Source organism: Zingiber officinale, chromosome 3B, assembly GCF_018446385.1.
Source record: "Zingiber officinale cultivar Zhangliang chromosome 3B, Zo_v1.1, whole genome shotgun sequence".
Taxonomy (NCBI): Eukaryota; Viridiplantae; Streptophyta; class Magnoliopsida; order Zingiberales; family Zingiberaceae; genus Zingiber; species Zingiber officinale.
Window position 1 is genome coordinate 124,645,360 of NC_055991.1, and position 15,561 is coordinate 124,660,920.

Below are 15,561 nucleotides of genomic sequence, written 5' to 3' on the forward strand. Positions count from 1 at the left end.
TTCGATTCGTACATGTTTCCATAGTTGATATTCTAAATTTGCAGGCGTATCTTGTAGGAAATGGATGTAGACCCTGTTTAGAAGGTGTATAATTGCATATATCAACCCGGTTCATTTCGTAAGCTTCTTTTGCCACTTTATCATCTAGTGATAACTGGGGCACGGCCAAAAATGAATAACGAGTTCATAACATCTAGTGAGTTTCTTTTTATTCTCTGTAATCAGATATTGATTGTCATTGCAGGGCTAGTTACGAAACTTTTTTCAGGACAAGTCTGTTTTCAGTTTATTGATCTCTATGCCTCTTGATTTGCCAAGTTATAAGGTCATACCCCTTTTTCTCTTAATGGTGTCCAATCCTTTGCTTTAAGGGAACATTGAGGCAAGTTTCCTTTCTTCTTTTTTCGAACAAGCACCTCTATAAAAGTCTAAAACATCGAGGCAAGACCCAAGCCACCTCGGGTGAGTTGCATAAACCTCTTGGCTCTACTACCTTGAGCTGAAACATAATCCACACCACACCGATCCATCTCATTTTTGCTATGGGCTCAACTATTATAGACCGAACTGAACTAAGGAGTGCGTATTGAATCTTCCATTTTAAATTACTTTCAATAATTTTTATAAATTTTAAAAGTCTCATATTTTTATAAACTATATAGAAATTTAATGATATCTAAATTTGATTTTTATTGAGTTTTAAAAAGTCATATGGCATTAAAATTTGACTTTTTTAAAATTTTATGAAAATTTTTTAGCATCTAAATTTTTATGGATTCTTTTAAAAATTTTTGGGTATAAACTTTAAATCCTTGGTAAACTTACAAAAAAAAAAAATAAATCATCTACTCATTCTTGAAATTTCTATGGACTTTTAATTCAACATGTCTCTTTCTTTTTTATCGTTGTCGTCGCTTCTCTTTTCCCTTCCTCCACTCTTCCTTATCCCTAGATCGACCTTCTCGGACGTTGAATTCAAGCTCCATCTACTAATCAAGTGATCTCATTCTGTTTCCTCGGTTCTTCTTCGATGTCTCTCTCACAGACAGATGAATATCTAGTGGGATTATATCGTTTGACTTTTTTATTTTGATTCGTCCGAAAGAAATCGTGGCGCTTTGTATTTTTTTGGAATTTGCTATTGGAAGCATCCACTCTCGTCTGAGTATCAGATGAATATCTATTGGGATTATATCGTTTGACTTTTTTATTTTGATTCGTCCGAAAGAAATCGTGGCGCTTTGTATTTTTTTGGAATTTGCTATTGGAAGCATCCACTCTCGTCTGAGTATCAGCTACCTTGATTACTGTGTGATTGTTGATTTGTATGTGCGTATTTTGTTTATATGTGTGACGATAAAAATTAATCTTTTCTCATATTTCCTTTTTTTGTCAATTGGATGGTAGATGGTAGATATCCAAATAGACGTCAATTTTTGACTCCATTTTGAGGTGTATGTTATCATTTCCAAGAATTCACAGGACAAGGTCATCACCTAGAAAATGAAAAGGAGTTGTTCAAACTTCATCATGCCTCCTTAAGGAACGTCATTGAGAGGACATTTGAAATATTTAAATCACGATTTAAAATATTCAAAATAATTCCTTCATTTTCATATTCAACATAAGTTAGCTTGATTTGTGTCAGATTATATAATTTTCTTCATAAAGAGTATCGTTTTGATGAATTTCCAATTAAACCAGATAATGAAGTTCATTATTGTTGCTAGAACAGGTTTATGATGGTGATTGCAAGAACAACAACGTACAAATACCAATACAGAAAGAGACACAATAATGAATCAAATGTGCAGGGATATTATCGTATTGGCAATAATGAACCTTATATTATTTTTTTTTGTAAAAGACTATTGAAAACATATCATAAATGCTCAGTATTTTTTTATTATCTGGATATTTGATATTGATATTGTGTATCATTAAAAATGTATTGATTAATTAATTATTTATGTTTAATTGAAAATTTGATTTCCATAAATTGAATATGACTCATTTGTATTTGTTTATGCGACTAAAAGAGTATTAAAATGTGTGAAATAAAAAAGAAAAGGATAAAAATAATAATAAAAAAATTCTACTTTCATCTTTTTTCCAAGTATTTTTTTATAATTTTTAAATTAAAAAAAAATGAAAATAATTTTTTTCTTCTTGGTAATCATATTTGACTGAAGTGTTAAATAATGACTTATAAGATATTATTAAATTATGAAATTCATAAGTTTTCATGAAAAAATTTAATAAAAATCTTACAAAAAAAAGCTAAAGTCCGTAAAATTCTTTTCATAATTCTGTGTAATTCTATAAAATTTAATAAAAATCTATAACTTTACAAAAATCTATCACTAAAAAATGTTGGATATTGGGGTCTTAAATGGACCAAAACGATTTAGAGGAAGGAAGCCATCAATTGTTGAAAGTCGTAATTGACTTCAAAATTGAAATCTACGATTCGCGTAGATAGATTTAGACTATTAATTTGATCAAAACCGATTAAGGGTGAATGAGAAATTAATGTTTAAAGTCAGCCCAAAATAACATTTATTATTCATTAATAAATTGCATGGGAGAATAGTCCCACATCGAAAATTCTCGATGTGTATTCTCTACTTATTAATGAAGATGTGTTAATGGAGTTAACACAAAAATAAAAGGACAGGTGACCCCTTAACCCAGGGCGAGCAGGTGCTCGCACCTGTGAGCCCGCCACGTGCGCACGTGCGCAATGGGCGCTTTGTAAATGATATTCCTGCAAACTGATATGGCTACCAATGACATTCCGACCGTCGTTCCGACCGCCATTCCGACAACCATTCCGCACGGAGAAAAGCCGGAGAAATTCACCGGAACCGACTTCAAAAGATGGCAGCAGAAGATGTTGTTTTATCTAACAACGCTAAACCTTGTACGGTTTTTGCACGAAGACACGCCAACCGCTACGGAAGGTAGTAAGGCTGCTAGCGATGCATGGTCTCATGGAGATTTTCTGTGCCGCAATTATATACTCAACGCCTTGGACAACACGTTATATAACGTATATTGTTCTCTGGAGACGGCAAAATCCTTGTGGGAATCCCTTGAGAAGAAATACAAGACCGAAAATGCTGGATTGAAGAAATTCATCGTCGGTCGATTTCTGGATTTCAAGATGGTGGACTCAAAAAGCGTCTCATCTCAAGTCCAAGATATGCAATTAATACTGCATGATCTGGACGCCGAAGGCATGAAGCTGAACGAGACATTCGCAGTTGCTGCGGTAATTGAGAAGCTCCCTCCGTCATGGAAGGATTTCAAGAATTACCTAAAGCACAAGCAAAAGGAGATAGGGCTGCAAGACCTGATCCTGAGGCTACGAATAGAGGAGGATAATCGAAAGTTATCCGACTCCAGAGGAACCAAGCGGACTATAGACGAAATGTCCAACCTGGTCGAGCCGAACGCTAAAAAGCCGAAGCAGTTCAAAAAGAAGGCTCAAGCAAAGAAGTTCAAAGGCTCCTGCTACAACTGTGGAAAGGCAGGACACCTATCCAAGGACTGCAGACGCCCAAAGAAGCCAACCAAGGGGCCAAAGGATGTTGCGAATCATGTCGCAACCTCTCTTGAGGACTTGGATCTCACTGCGGTTGTATTTGAAGCCAACTTGGTGGATACCAACCCGAAGCAGTGGTTCATTGATACTAGAGCAACTCGTCATATCTGTTCCGATAAAGCGATGTTCTCCAAGTATACTCCGATAAATGGCAGGAAGCTCTATATGGGTAATTCCACGACGTCGCCAATTGTTGGACTCGGAAAAATTGTTCCGAAGATGACGTCCGGAAAGGAGCTAACACTCATTGATGTACTACATGTTCCCGACATCAGTAAGAACCTAGTTTCTGGAGCGGCATTGGTCAAGGCCGGATTTAGGCTAGTGTTCCAGTCAGACAACTTTGTACTTACGAAGAATGGTGTCTTCGTAGGAAAGGGGTACCTAGAAAAGGGTCTATTCAAAATGGTTGTAATGCCTGTACTCCGAAATTTTGATGGTAATAAAATAAATGCTTTCAGCTATGTTGTTGAGTGTTTTAATTTATGGCATGATCGACTCGGACATGTGAATAATAATACTCTCAAACGTCTCGTCAAATTAAATTTATTACCAAACGTCAATGTTGACGGAACACACAAATGTGAAGTGTGCGTGGAAGCGAAAATGACGAAACTACCTTTTAATTTGGTGGAAAGGACAACAACTCCTCTAGAGTTAATACATAGTGATCTATGTGACTTGAAATTTGTGCAAACTAGAGGAGGCAAAAAATATTTTATTACTTTTATCGATGACTGCACAAAGTTCTGTTATGTCTTTCTATTAAGAAGTAAATACGAAGCCCTAGAGGCGTTCAGAACCTATAAAACAGAAGTTGAAAACTAACTTGACAAACGAATTAAAATAATTCGAAGCGATAGAGGTGGAGAATATGGTGCACCGTTTGATGAATTTTGTACAGAATCTGGCATTATCCATCAAACAACGGCGTCTTACTCACCTCAATCAAACGGTGTTGCCGAACATAAAAATCGGACACTAAAAGAAATGATGAATGCCTTGTTGATAAATTCAGGCTTAGCTCAAAACTTGTGGGGGGAAGCAATATTATCGGCAAATCACATTCTCAACAGAATCCCTCATAAGAAAAATGATAAAACTCCATATGAACTATGGAAAGGCCGCGAGCCATCGTACAAATACCTGAAAGTGTGGGGGTGCTTGGCAAAGGTCGAAGTACCTAAACCAAAGCAAGTAAAGATCGGACCTAAAACGTTCGATGCGATATTTGTCGGATATGCCCATAATAGTAGTGCATATCGTTTCCTAGTTCACAAATCAGACATTCCTTATATACATGTGGGAACAACCATAGAATCTCGGAATGCGATATTCTTTGAAAACGTATTCCCAAATAAAAAGGGAAATGCTGAAAGTGATAACAACGGAAGTTCAAACAAAAATGACGTTACCGAACTTAGCTGTTATAAAAGGACTATTGACAATCAAAGTGAAGAGCCACGTCGTAGCAAACGGGCTAGAGTTGAGAAATCGTTCGGGCCAGATTTCATGACTTTCATGTCAGAAATGGAACCAAGAACATTAAGTGAAGCTCTCTCTAGACCCGATGCTCCAATGTGGAAAGAAGCTGTCAATAGTGAAATTGAGTCTATCATGAATAATCATACTTGGGAATTAGTAGACCTTCCTTCTGGTAATAAACCATTAGGTTGTAAGTGGATACTAAAACGTAAGTATAAAACTGATGGATCAATTGACAAGTATAAGGCCAGACTTGTAGCCAAGGGGTACAAGCAAGAGGAAGGCCTTAATTACTTCGATACATACTCACTGGTGACAAGAATTACGTCCATACGAGTGCTAATAGCCATTGCAGCACTGTATGACCTTGAAATACATCAAATGGATGTTAAGACTGCGTTCTTAAATGGTGAGTTGGAAGAAAAAATTTATATGGAGCAACCCGAAGGGTTCATGGCTCCTGGAAATGAGAAAAAGGTGTGTCAACTTGTTAAGTCGTTGTACGGACTTAAGCAAGCGCCTAAACAATGGCACAAAAAATTTGACAAAGTAATGCTGTCAAACGAATTCAGAATAAATGAATGTGACAAATGTATTTATGTCAAAAACACACCTGAAGGTTATGTAATTGTCTGTCTATACGTAGACGACATGCTAATAATGGGCAGTAATCATGATGTAATCATGACTACAAAGAAAATGTTGACCAGAAATTTTGATATGAAAGATATGGGTCAAGCAGATGTTATATTGGGAATTAAAATTCTCAGGACATCAGAAGGGATAGTTTTAACACAATCCCATTATGTAGAATCTGTATTGAAAAATTCAATGCGTACGATCTCTCTTCAGTGAAAACACCTATGGATCTAAGTCAACACTTAGCGAAAAACCATGGTGAGACCATATCACAGTTGGAATATTCTCGGATAATAGGCAGTTTGATGTATCTCATAAACTGCACACGTCCGGATATTACCTGTACGGTCAACAAACTGAGTCGTTTTACGAGTAATCCAAACGACACCCATTGGAAAGCATTGATGCGAGTTTTCAGATATTTGAAATATACTATGAACTATGGATTACATTATCGAAAATATCCCGCTGTGTTGGAAGGATATTGTGATACTAATTGGATATCAGATACAAAAGACTCCAAATCCACTAGTGGATATGTATTCATGATCGGTGGGGGAGCAGTATCTTGGAAATCCACTAAGCAGACTTGCATTGCTCGGTCAACTATGGAATCCGAGTTTATAGCACTAGACAAAGTAGCTGAGGAAGCTGAATGACTGCGGAATTTCTTGGAAGATATTCCTAGCTGAGTGAAACCTGTGTCTGCCGTACTAATCCACTGTGATAGTCAATCGGCGATTGGAAGGGCGCAGAGTAATATGTATAATGGGAAGTCACGACATATACGTCGTAGACATAATACAATTAGGCAGTTGATCTCGAATGGAGTGATTGCAATCGACTATGTTAAGTCCAAAGATAATTTGGCAGATCCTCTAACGAAGGGGTTGAGTCGAGATCAAGTATACTGCTCATCAAGAGGAATGTGATTAAAAATCTACAACTAAAACAACTGTAGCGGTAACCCAACCTTGTTGACTGGAGATCCCAAGATCTTGGTTCAATGGGACAACGAAGTTACAGAAGTTGTGGTCCAGCACATTAGATAGTTTATCTCTATCCCAATCTTAGGATGAATTTGTGCTGTCCTACATCATGTAGTGAGGTTAAGCTTATGCTTTTAGTGACTTCTATACCTGATAAGGTGGAGTATGGTAGGATACTCTTGATAGAAGTGTCACCTATGTGAGTGTGAAGACAGGCCGCTTCAATGAAATACTCATGAATCCAAGATAGTATCCATGGCCGAAACGGAACCAACCATGAGAATCTAAAGTAGGTGAGATAGATCTCTGTGTGGGTGTTATTGTCTAAGTATACACCAACAGCTGAGCAGTTCAAGACATTACGTTCACTGCGCAGCCTAGTATACTCGATAGCATTTCACTACGGAAGGTTCAAAGCCACAAGCTACCTCTCCCGATGCAGTGACTTATCGATTAGACTCTTGTAAAATGTCAGCATGCATACACGCATTGTATTAATTTCCATTCATGTGGGGGATTGTTGGATATTGGGGCCTTAAATGGACCAAAACGATTTAGAGGAAGGAAGCCATCAATTGTTGAAAGTCGTAATTGACTTCAAAATTGAAATCTACGATTCGCGTAGATAGATTTAGACTATTAATTTGCTCAAAACCGATTAAGGGTGAATGAGAAATTAATGTTTAAAGTCAGCCCAAAATAACATTTATTATTCATTAATAAATTGCATGGGAGAATAGTCCCACATCGGAAATTCTCGATGTGTATTCTCTACTTATTAATGAAGATGTGTTAATGGAGTTAACACAAAAATAGAAGGACAGGTGACCCCTTAGCCCAGGGCGAGCAGGTGCTCGCACCTGTGAGCCTGCCACCCGCCACGTGCGCACGTGCGCAATGGGCGCTTCGTACCTGACGTGGCAATACCTACGCGGCATCCTCGTGGGCAAAGGGAGATGACTGGACAGTTGACTTAGGGAATGGATGGCTACCGTTGATCAACGTTGATCAAATAGGTATGATGGATCGCTTGTGATGCGATCTAGAGCGTTAGATCGCAAAGAGTAACGATCTGACGGCCTGGGATGAGACTTGATCTGAAGCATCGAATCAATGGATCCAGATCCGATGGCCGATGACAATAGGCGGATCTGAGGGTCACAACTCCTCAGATCTGATGGATGAGATTGAAGTGTGCTTGGTGAAGGGTTACAACCCTTCAGAATAGATGATCTAGATCGATCCAGCCCAAGGAACACATTCACTCACCCAAAGGACACTTAACCTCTTCTTTCAGTATAAATAGAACCCTCCAGATGATGGAATACTCACTCAATCCTCTCTTCTCTTCCTCAAGCATTCATCTCATCTTGTGCATACAAGAGTCCAAGAAGTCTACTAAAAGGTTCGCTGGTCTCGGAAGTCGGAGTGCTACGATTCTGAGACGTTCGTCGTTGTATCTTGGGAACGAATTGCAACAATCCGTTAAGCACCGTAGCGGAGCAATATCGTTTACGGAGATAGTGTCGAACACTAGCCTCGACGATCAGTTTACATACTCCAGAAGCTATCCGGGGATCAACAAAAAAATCAATAAAAATTGTTAAAACTCTGAATTGAATACACCCCTAAAGTTAATCTAGAATGGCCAACTTTAAAACACTTCTACTTGTGCTGATCTCCACTAAATTTGTCAAATTAGTAATATCTGTTGTCTCCTAACAACCCACACCAAAACAATTTTAAGTTCGACATTTGGAAGAGACGTTCTCTTAAAATGTCAATTAGGATTGACTATGTAAGATTTTTCGAGGTGCGAACTAGATCAATTTACCATTGACTATGTTAATAAAATTAATTTCGAATACCCTCTAGAAACAATCACTCTATTTCCTAAACAATAAATATGATTTCTCTTATAAATATCATCTAGATTATCAGTAAAGATCAAATCCTAGATGAGAAGATATTAGTCAAGAGAGCTTTCCATGCCAGATTGAGTATTTTTGTGTGAGATTTGATGTCAAAAGTAAAAAAAAAAAAAAAAAACTTTTGAAATTATGTTTCCAATCATCACATTCACTTAGGTCTATCTAATAAAAGCTCAATTCAGTTCAAGCTATGACCGTTGAATGCCAACGTTTAAATCTAGTTTAACGTGTAATAATTTTGGATTACCTTAGATAATTTAGCTCAACCTACTAAAATACTAGATCAACCAAGTTATATTTTTGCAAGTTAGCTCATCAAAATTGCAATCTTAGGTGGAGTCATGATAAATCTATGTTTCAAAAGATATTTTTAGGTCAATCTATAAGGTCTAGGTTGACTTGCCTTCAAAAGTCTAAGTTGACCTAATAAAGGCCCAGATCATCCCAAATATTTGCCATATGTGATCAAGCTATATAAATCCTCTAGGTCCATTTTCCACTCAATATTATGTTTGATTAAGTTCTAAAATGAAACATTCCCAATGAAAGTCAATTTGAAACTTTTATCTTTACTAATATATTATCCTAAACAAATTCAAAAACAAAATACAATAAGTTTTGAATGGTATTTACTTTAAAATGATTAAACAAACAAGGTAATACTATTAATCCAAATTGTCTTTTACCTTAAATATATTATCAAATATTAAAACATCATAATTAAACACTAACCAAATATATAAATATTATTTTGAAACGTTATACAAATATAATGTAGTTAAAATTGATTAAATTATTAATAAATGTTATTGTTAGAAGACACATATACATTTAACATTTAGAAGTGATATAATCAATTATACTAATTTATTTCTATTCCAGAAAATAAAAGGCATTTTAGGGTCTTTTACAAATTTTAAATTTTTTAATAACATATTTATAAAAATGGAATTTGAATTAATATGTAAAATAAGAATATCGATATCTACACAGTTTATCGTTTTTTTAGACTTAAATACTTTTAACCTCCCTGTATTTTTAATTAAGTAGCGTTTTGTCCCCCTATATTTAAAAAATAACATTTAACCCCCTTAATCAAAATCAAACATTAAAAAATTTATAAAAAGACAATTATACCCTTATCTTTTTATAATATATATTTTTAATAATTTTGAAAAGAAATCAGCTTTGACTAGCAATTAACTAGTAGGGACTAATGAAAATCCTCGAGTATGTTTCTTATTCACATTTACTTAGCAATTTGGTTATATAGTTTTTTGGATCTATGAGCATCATATCTGTTCACAGTTTATACACTTTAATTTTTGTAGCTTCAAGCACATATGTCTACACGTGGTGAATACTTCTTGTCCACTCAATAATCATCAAGTGGAATGCATTTTGTCAAGGATGTTGGTCCAGAAAGTGGAGAAAATATATAATCTATTGTTTCTTTGAGTTATTTTACATGCAAGTTTCATAATTTTGAATAGTAGTATGTGTGCTTATGGATTATACTTTTGTGAAGGTTGTACCTTCTAGATATTAGATTCAATACATTAACTTTTGGTTTGTCTTTTCGTATCAAGGTAAATACTTGTAGCAGTTTGTCTTCTTTTGTGAGGTACAACTAACATAATATGGGTAAAATAGTACTAAAGTTCCAAATATGAACTTTTTCTATTTAGATGCATTTGTTTCAGTTTTCGTTCTTTTACAAATTTTCACATATCGAGTCAATTTAATGTGTTAATTTTCTTTTATACCTCGTCAAAGCTTTTTTATAAATTTTCTCACATCCGGTCAATTTAATATGTTAATTTTTTTTACCAAGGACATAATGGTCAATTTAATATATTTTTTCTCTTAAAATTATCATATCACAAAAGAGAAGGGCAGAATTGTCTATTAATTTTTTTTTAATATTTGACTTTTAAAAAAAGGTGTTAAATGTCATTTTTTTTTTAATAAGTGGGGTTAAATGCTACTTGAGAGAGAATAAAGGGGGTTTAAGGTATTTAAGCCTCTTTTTTTATTTTACTTGCCGTCATTATTCAATCCAAGTGGCCTGATCGTCCCGTGACTGATGCTGATGTGGCCCCTTGTTATTCGCCATTGATGCGGCCCCTTATCCACATTCTGCAACCGAGCGCCAGAAAGAAGGTACTAATGACAGCGGCAGCGGCGGCGTAGGAAAAGCGAAAGCCGCCTCGTTGAGGAATGAACACGGTGGCGACGCCGGTCGCGGCGATGGTCCACCCATTCGCTCCGGCCGCCTCCTCAATCTGCCTCCGCCAGGGCCAAGCACGACTTCAAAATCCTCTCTTTCGCCCCTGCTTTCGTCAGATTAGGAGGCCATTGAGATCCGCGCGCGGAGAGCTGCAAACCTCGGAGACCTCAACGGCGACGACAGCTTCGACTTCTATAAGGACTCATCGGGTCACTGTTCACGACCGTCAGCGCGGCGCGGTCCACGAATTCCTTGTGCCGGAGGTAACCCTCATCTCTGGCTTTGCTCTCGCCCATTCCCCTCTGCCAATTAGCCATTGCATCTGTTTTTGAGATCAGGATCAATACATACTGCACACGGCGGAGGCGCAGAACATATCCCTCCCCTTTGCTTGCAGGCACGGTAATCAACTTGTGGCCTTTCCGCACCCCTAATTATTTTGGCTCTCAGTGAATGCCATCCTCGCCTTTAAGTTGTTCGACCAAATGATTAAACTACGTGTAGGATATTTCTTACATTTAAACTACTCACCATGCATTCAAGGTTGGAACTACTCGAATCTAAACGTTGGAAGCTATAGATTAATCAAGCATGATCAATATCATTTACTGTTTTCTGAATCCTAGAAATTTCACACAAACAGGGTATATTAGTGATTGTGATTACATAATCCATACTTTGAATCGGCTATGTATTTGTTGTCAAAATGTTTTAGGAGGTAATCCTCCAAATTATTTTGGTATTGTTCAGGTTGCTGTACTAGCTGTGCTGTTCGAGTAAAATCCGGTCAAATTAGACAACCAGAAGCTCTTGGAATATCTGCAGAATTGAAAGATAAGGTCGGATATGTTTTTGAGATTTTCCTATTGCCAATTAGAGTGACTTGAACATATTCCGATTTGGTATAATAGTGCTTTTGGAAGCACATTGACAGTGTGGCATCAGCTTCATTTGCTTCTGGTGAATTGCCACACTGCAAAATTAGGAGATTAGAGTTGAGATTTTCTTTTCTTTCTTTCTTTCTTTCTGGTAGGCATTCAACTGCTGTAGTTCTATTGTTGTTTTTTCAGGGTTACGCATTGCTCTGTGTGGGTTTTCCATCTTCTGATATTGAAGTTGAAACTCAAGATGAAGATGAGGTACTACAAGATAACATCTTGCATTGAGCTTTCTCCTCATGTAATAGCTTGAGCACGTAATGGAAACTTAAATACATCTGCTCTGTAATAATTTCATTCTTTTTTAGGTGTACTGGCTCCAATTCGGGCGGTATTTTGCGCGAGGCCCAGTTGTAAGTTTCCGAACACTGACTCGATACTTCAAAGTCTGTCCACTAGTTATCTTCTTGCTTTAGAGACTGAAAAATAAAATGGTTTGATGCCTATGTAATATAACTTGAAGTTGATATTCTAGTGGGTCTTCCTTTCATTGATATATGCGGATTGAGGTCGTTCACCTCCTTGTTTCTTTTTTTTTCCTGGTGACATTTTATCAGAGCAGTGTAGTCTTCCTTTCTAATCTGCTATTTCATAAACTGCAGGAAAGAGATGACTATGCCTTGGAGCTGGCTATGGGCGATGAATGAATGGACAATTGGAAAGATCAACTATTGCTCATAATCTGCTGAGCTTTTCTTTCCTGGTTGTGTGTTTGATCTAGTGTGTATTACACGTACCTTTACTCGATCCTCATATTAAATATCAATCTTCGCTTGTTTGCCCAAAAAAATTGCGTTTAGGAAATCTATAATTTGTAGCTGTTTGCAGATCTTACAATTCCCTTCAATATCAAAGTTATGATGGTTATATATGTTTTCTACTAGCTGCTACATTATATTCAAATCTTACGGCTTCCTGTAGCAGATTGAGGTGAGTTCTGATGGTGTCAGACTCAGAAATATTTATTAAGTCGATTATCTGAATATTTATTAACTTGTAAAAGTTAATTTAGGTTTTTATATTTATGAATTTTATATAATAATTAGGTTTTAAATTTAGGTTTTTATTATAAATAGCTTAGGCATGAAATGCCTGTATTTACATATTGTAGATTTGAAGGGATGATCACAATCTTATAATATTGAAAATTTAATATAACATTAAAACTTATACCTTAATTCAGAGTAAATTAAAGTAATAATAGCATCATCAATAAAGAATAAAATATGTCACTAATTGTTTGGATGCGTGATGTATCAAGCGGGTCGGATCACACCTTGATCCGCTATGCTGCGTAATAGTAACGCCCGCGGAAGCCGAAGAGGGGCAAAAGAGCCGCAAGGGTAGAGATCTCCTCTTTTAGAGCACGACAGGCTGCGTGAAATCGAATCGAAGAGCGGAGGAGGTTCCATGGAGGGGTGGGATTCGAGCACGAAGTCGGCGCTGACGCAGATCCCTCTCCTCTCGACGAGGGCGGGACCTCGAGACGGCGCGGCCTGGACGCAGCGGCTGAAGGAGGAGTATCGCGCACTGATCGCCTATACCACCATGAACAAGTCCCGGGACAATGACTGGTTCCGTATCTCCGCCGCCAATCCCGAGGGCACGCGTTGGACTGGCACCTGTTGGTACGTCCACAACCTCCGACGCTACGAGTTTCAACTGCAGTTCGACATCCCCGTCACTTATCCCGCCACCGCCCCAGAGCTGGAGCTACCGCAGCTCGACGGAAAGACCCACAAGATGTACCGAGGTGGCAAGATCTGCCTCACCGTCCACTTCAAGCCACTCTGGGCCAAGAACTGGTATTTCATCCCTACAGTAAAGAAGGATCCTTTCTCTCTCTCTCTCTCTCTGTTTCGTTGTCCTCCTTAATTTGGTTATCTGAAAATATTTCTCTTGTTTTGTTTCTTGTATAAGATTTCTTTTCACGCTTAATTTGATCATTTTATTGTCAATTTACAGCCCTAGGTTTGGAATTGCTCACGCCCTTTGCCTGGGCCTCGCGCCTTGGCTCGCTGCTGAGGTGCCAATTCTTGTCGACTCTGGCGTAGTCAAACACAAAGATGACGAGCCTTCCTCATCGGAATCCTGATGGTTTGTCTCTCATGGCCATTAAAGCTAAGCGTTAGAGCAAGTATAAATTTCTTAAACTGATTTATAAGTTTGCTTAATGTTACAGTAACAATTGAATTTCAATAGCTGTGTTGTTCCAGATTATGTGTGTACCGTCCTTTTGATGAAACTAATAAAACTTAAATCTTTCATTTTGTTCAAGTTTTTTCACGACATGTTTTTATGTTGTCAATGCAATGATTGAGTCTTATGCTAAGTGAGGTTGATCATAGACAAACAGTCTGCTAAATGTAAATTTGGACTACAACAACAGTTTCATTGATGGGCTATTTATGTTGCAAAGTTGTTGATTCTATTTCAGTAGAATTTGGAGGGGAGCCAATCTCTGTATTTATGCCAAGCTATTCCAGTAAGTCATTTCATTTACAAATAAGCAGAATTTGATCAAGACTCATATTGAACCGTCCTGTCATTTCAGTGATTAGCAAACATAAGCCTTAACTTACATGTGAATTCACTCATCTTCATTTTACTGCCCAGGCCAGCATAAATTGTATAAACCAGTCCACAGGTAACAGCCTCGTATTTGCCTTCTACAGTAGTAATATACTGAGCTCTACCTGATTGTTGGATTGAAATAAAATTGTAAATAAATCTTAGTTAGCTATCACATGCTTGTTTATGTGCATGATTCCCTAAGTTGCAGCCACATTGATTAGTACCATTTTGGGCTACATCTTGCAGTAATTCATGAATAATTTGTTACACCTTTTTCTTCAGATTTTTGTTATTCACTTGCAAAAACTTCCAATGCTCATCCCATGCCTAGATGAACAAGAAAAATTGAGATGCACATCTAGCCTTTACAACCAAAGTTAAGTGTTTAAACCTTTTAACATAGATGCTAACTGTATTTGTTATTTGTTGAGGTTAGGTTGTCACGCTCAACATAGATGTTAACTCGAGGAATCTTTACCTTTTGAATAGCTCGATTTGCAAAAAGTGATTTATAAGTTCACCTAGAAGTAACCCACCACATCAGCATAATTACTATCACCATATGTAATGAAAAATTGAAAAGAGTTGTTGTGGCTATGGGCCACTGCAAGAAAAGAAACTACTTATGATTGTAGGTTTAGTTTAGCAACTTGGAATGTGGGAATACTTTTAGGGAAAGGAGTAGCATTGATGGATGCGATTAGTAGGGGGAAAATAAATATATTTGAGAGGGATGAAAATTTTGTATTTAGATAGTATAGTTTTGAATTAGAGTTATGTTTTCTATACTCCTTAAACACAACTCATGTATCTAATTACAAATTCTATCTAACATTTTGCCATAAAAAGGTATTCCTTAGACTAGGCTATATCTAATATTTTTATTTAATGATCCTCCTCTTGTTAGAGCCTAATTACTATCTATCAATTATGTCGAACTTATATGGATTGGGAAAGAATCCCACAAAAAAAAATGACTAATACACTTAACAACAGTAAAAATCAAGACAGTACTTAGGCAGTAGGATGACAACATGAGGCTCTGGATTGATTTGAGAATTATTGGTTGGTTGTGGTTATTAAGATAGATCTTCCAAAACTAAAATTATTGAAGGGCTTTAGCTGGCTTGCATCCAAAAAAGTGAAGCTAGTGAAGATCTTCATAGGA

General features: G+C 36.9%; 2 protein-coding genes across 2 annotated transcripts; both read left to right on the top strand.

Moving 5' to 3' along the window:
• Positions 1–10,796: 10,796 nt before the first annotated feature.
• On the top strand, positions 10,797–12,699 carry LOC121967581 (ferredoxin C 2, chloroplastic-like). Its single transcript, XM_042517891.1, has 6 exons — positions 10,797–11,144; positions 11,220–11,283; positions 11,632–11,720; positions 11,952–12,020; positions 12,128–12,172; positions 12,422–12,699. Exons 1-6 carry the CDS (start codon positions 10,872–10,874, stop codon positions 12,464–12,466), a joined length of 585 nt encoding a protein of 194 aa, XP_042373825.1. The 5' UTR covers positions 10,797–10,871; the 3' UTR covers positions 12,467–12,699.
• Positions 12,700–12,972: 273 nt separating this feature from the next.
• LOC121967582 (ubiquitin-fold modifier-conjugating enzyme 1-like) lies at positions 12,973–14,034 on the top strand. Its single transcript, XM_042517892.1, has 2 exons — positions 12,973–13,624; positions 13,785–14,034. The coding sequence occupies exons 1-2, from the start codon at positions 13,230–13,232 to the stop codon at positions 13,912–13,914; spliced, it is 525 nt and encodes a 174-aa protein (XP_042373826.1). The 5' UTR covers positions 12,973–13,229; the 3' UTR covers positions 13,915–14,034.
• The last annotated feature ends 1,527 nt before the right edge of the window (positions 14,035–15,561 follow it).

What these genes read in the sequence shown, in the direction of transcription:
- LOC121967581 (XM_042517891.1), top strand. Translation starts at nt 10,872, where the DNA reads ATGAACACGGTGGCGACGCCGGTCGCGGCGATGGTCCACCCATTCGCT. An exon ending in ACGAATTCCTTGTGCCGGAG is followed by an intron (nt 11,145 to 11,219) that starts GTAACCCTCATC and finishes TTTTGAGATCAG; the next exon opens with GATCAATACATACTGCACAC. An exon ending in ATTTTGCGCGAGGCCCAGTT is followed by an intron (nt 12,173 to 12,421) that starts GTAAGTTTCCGA and finishes CATAAACTGCAG; the next exon opens with GAAAGAGATGACTATGCCTT.
- LOC121967582 (XM_042517892.1), top strand. Translation starts at nt 13,230, where the DNA reads ATGGAGGGGTGGGATTCGAGCACGAAGTCGGCGCTGACGCAGATCCCT. An exon ending in CCACTCTGGGCCAAGAACTG is followed by an intron (nt 13,625 to 13,784) that starts GTATTTCATCCC and finishes GTCAATTTACAG; the next exon opens with CCCTAGGTTTGGAATTGCTC.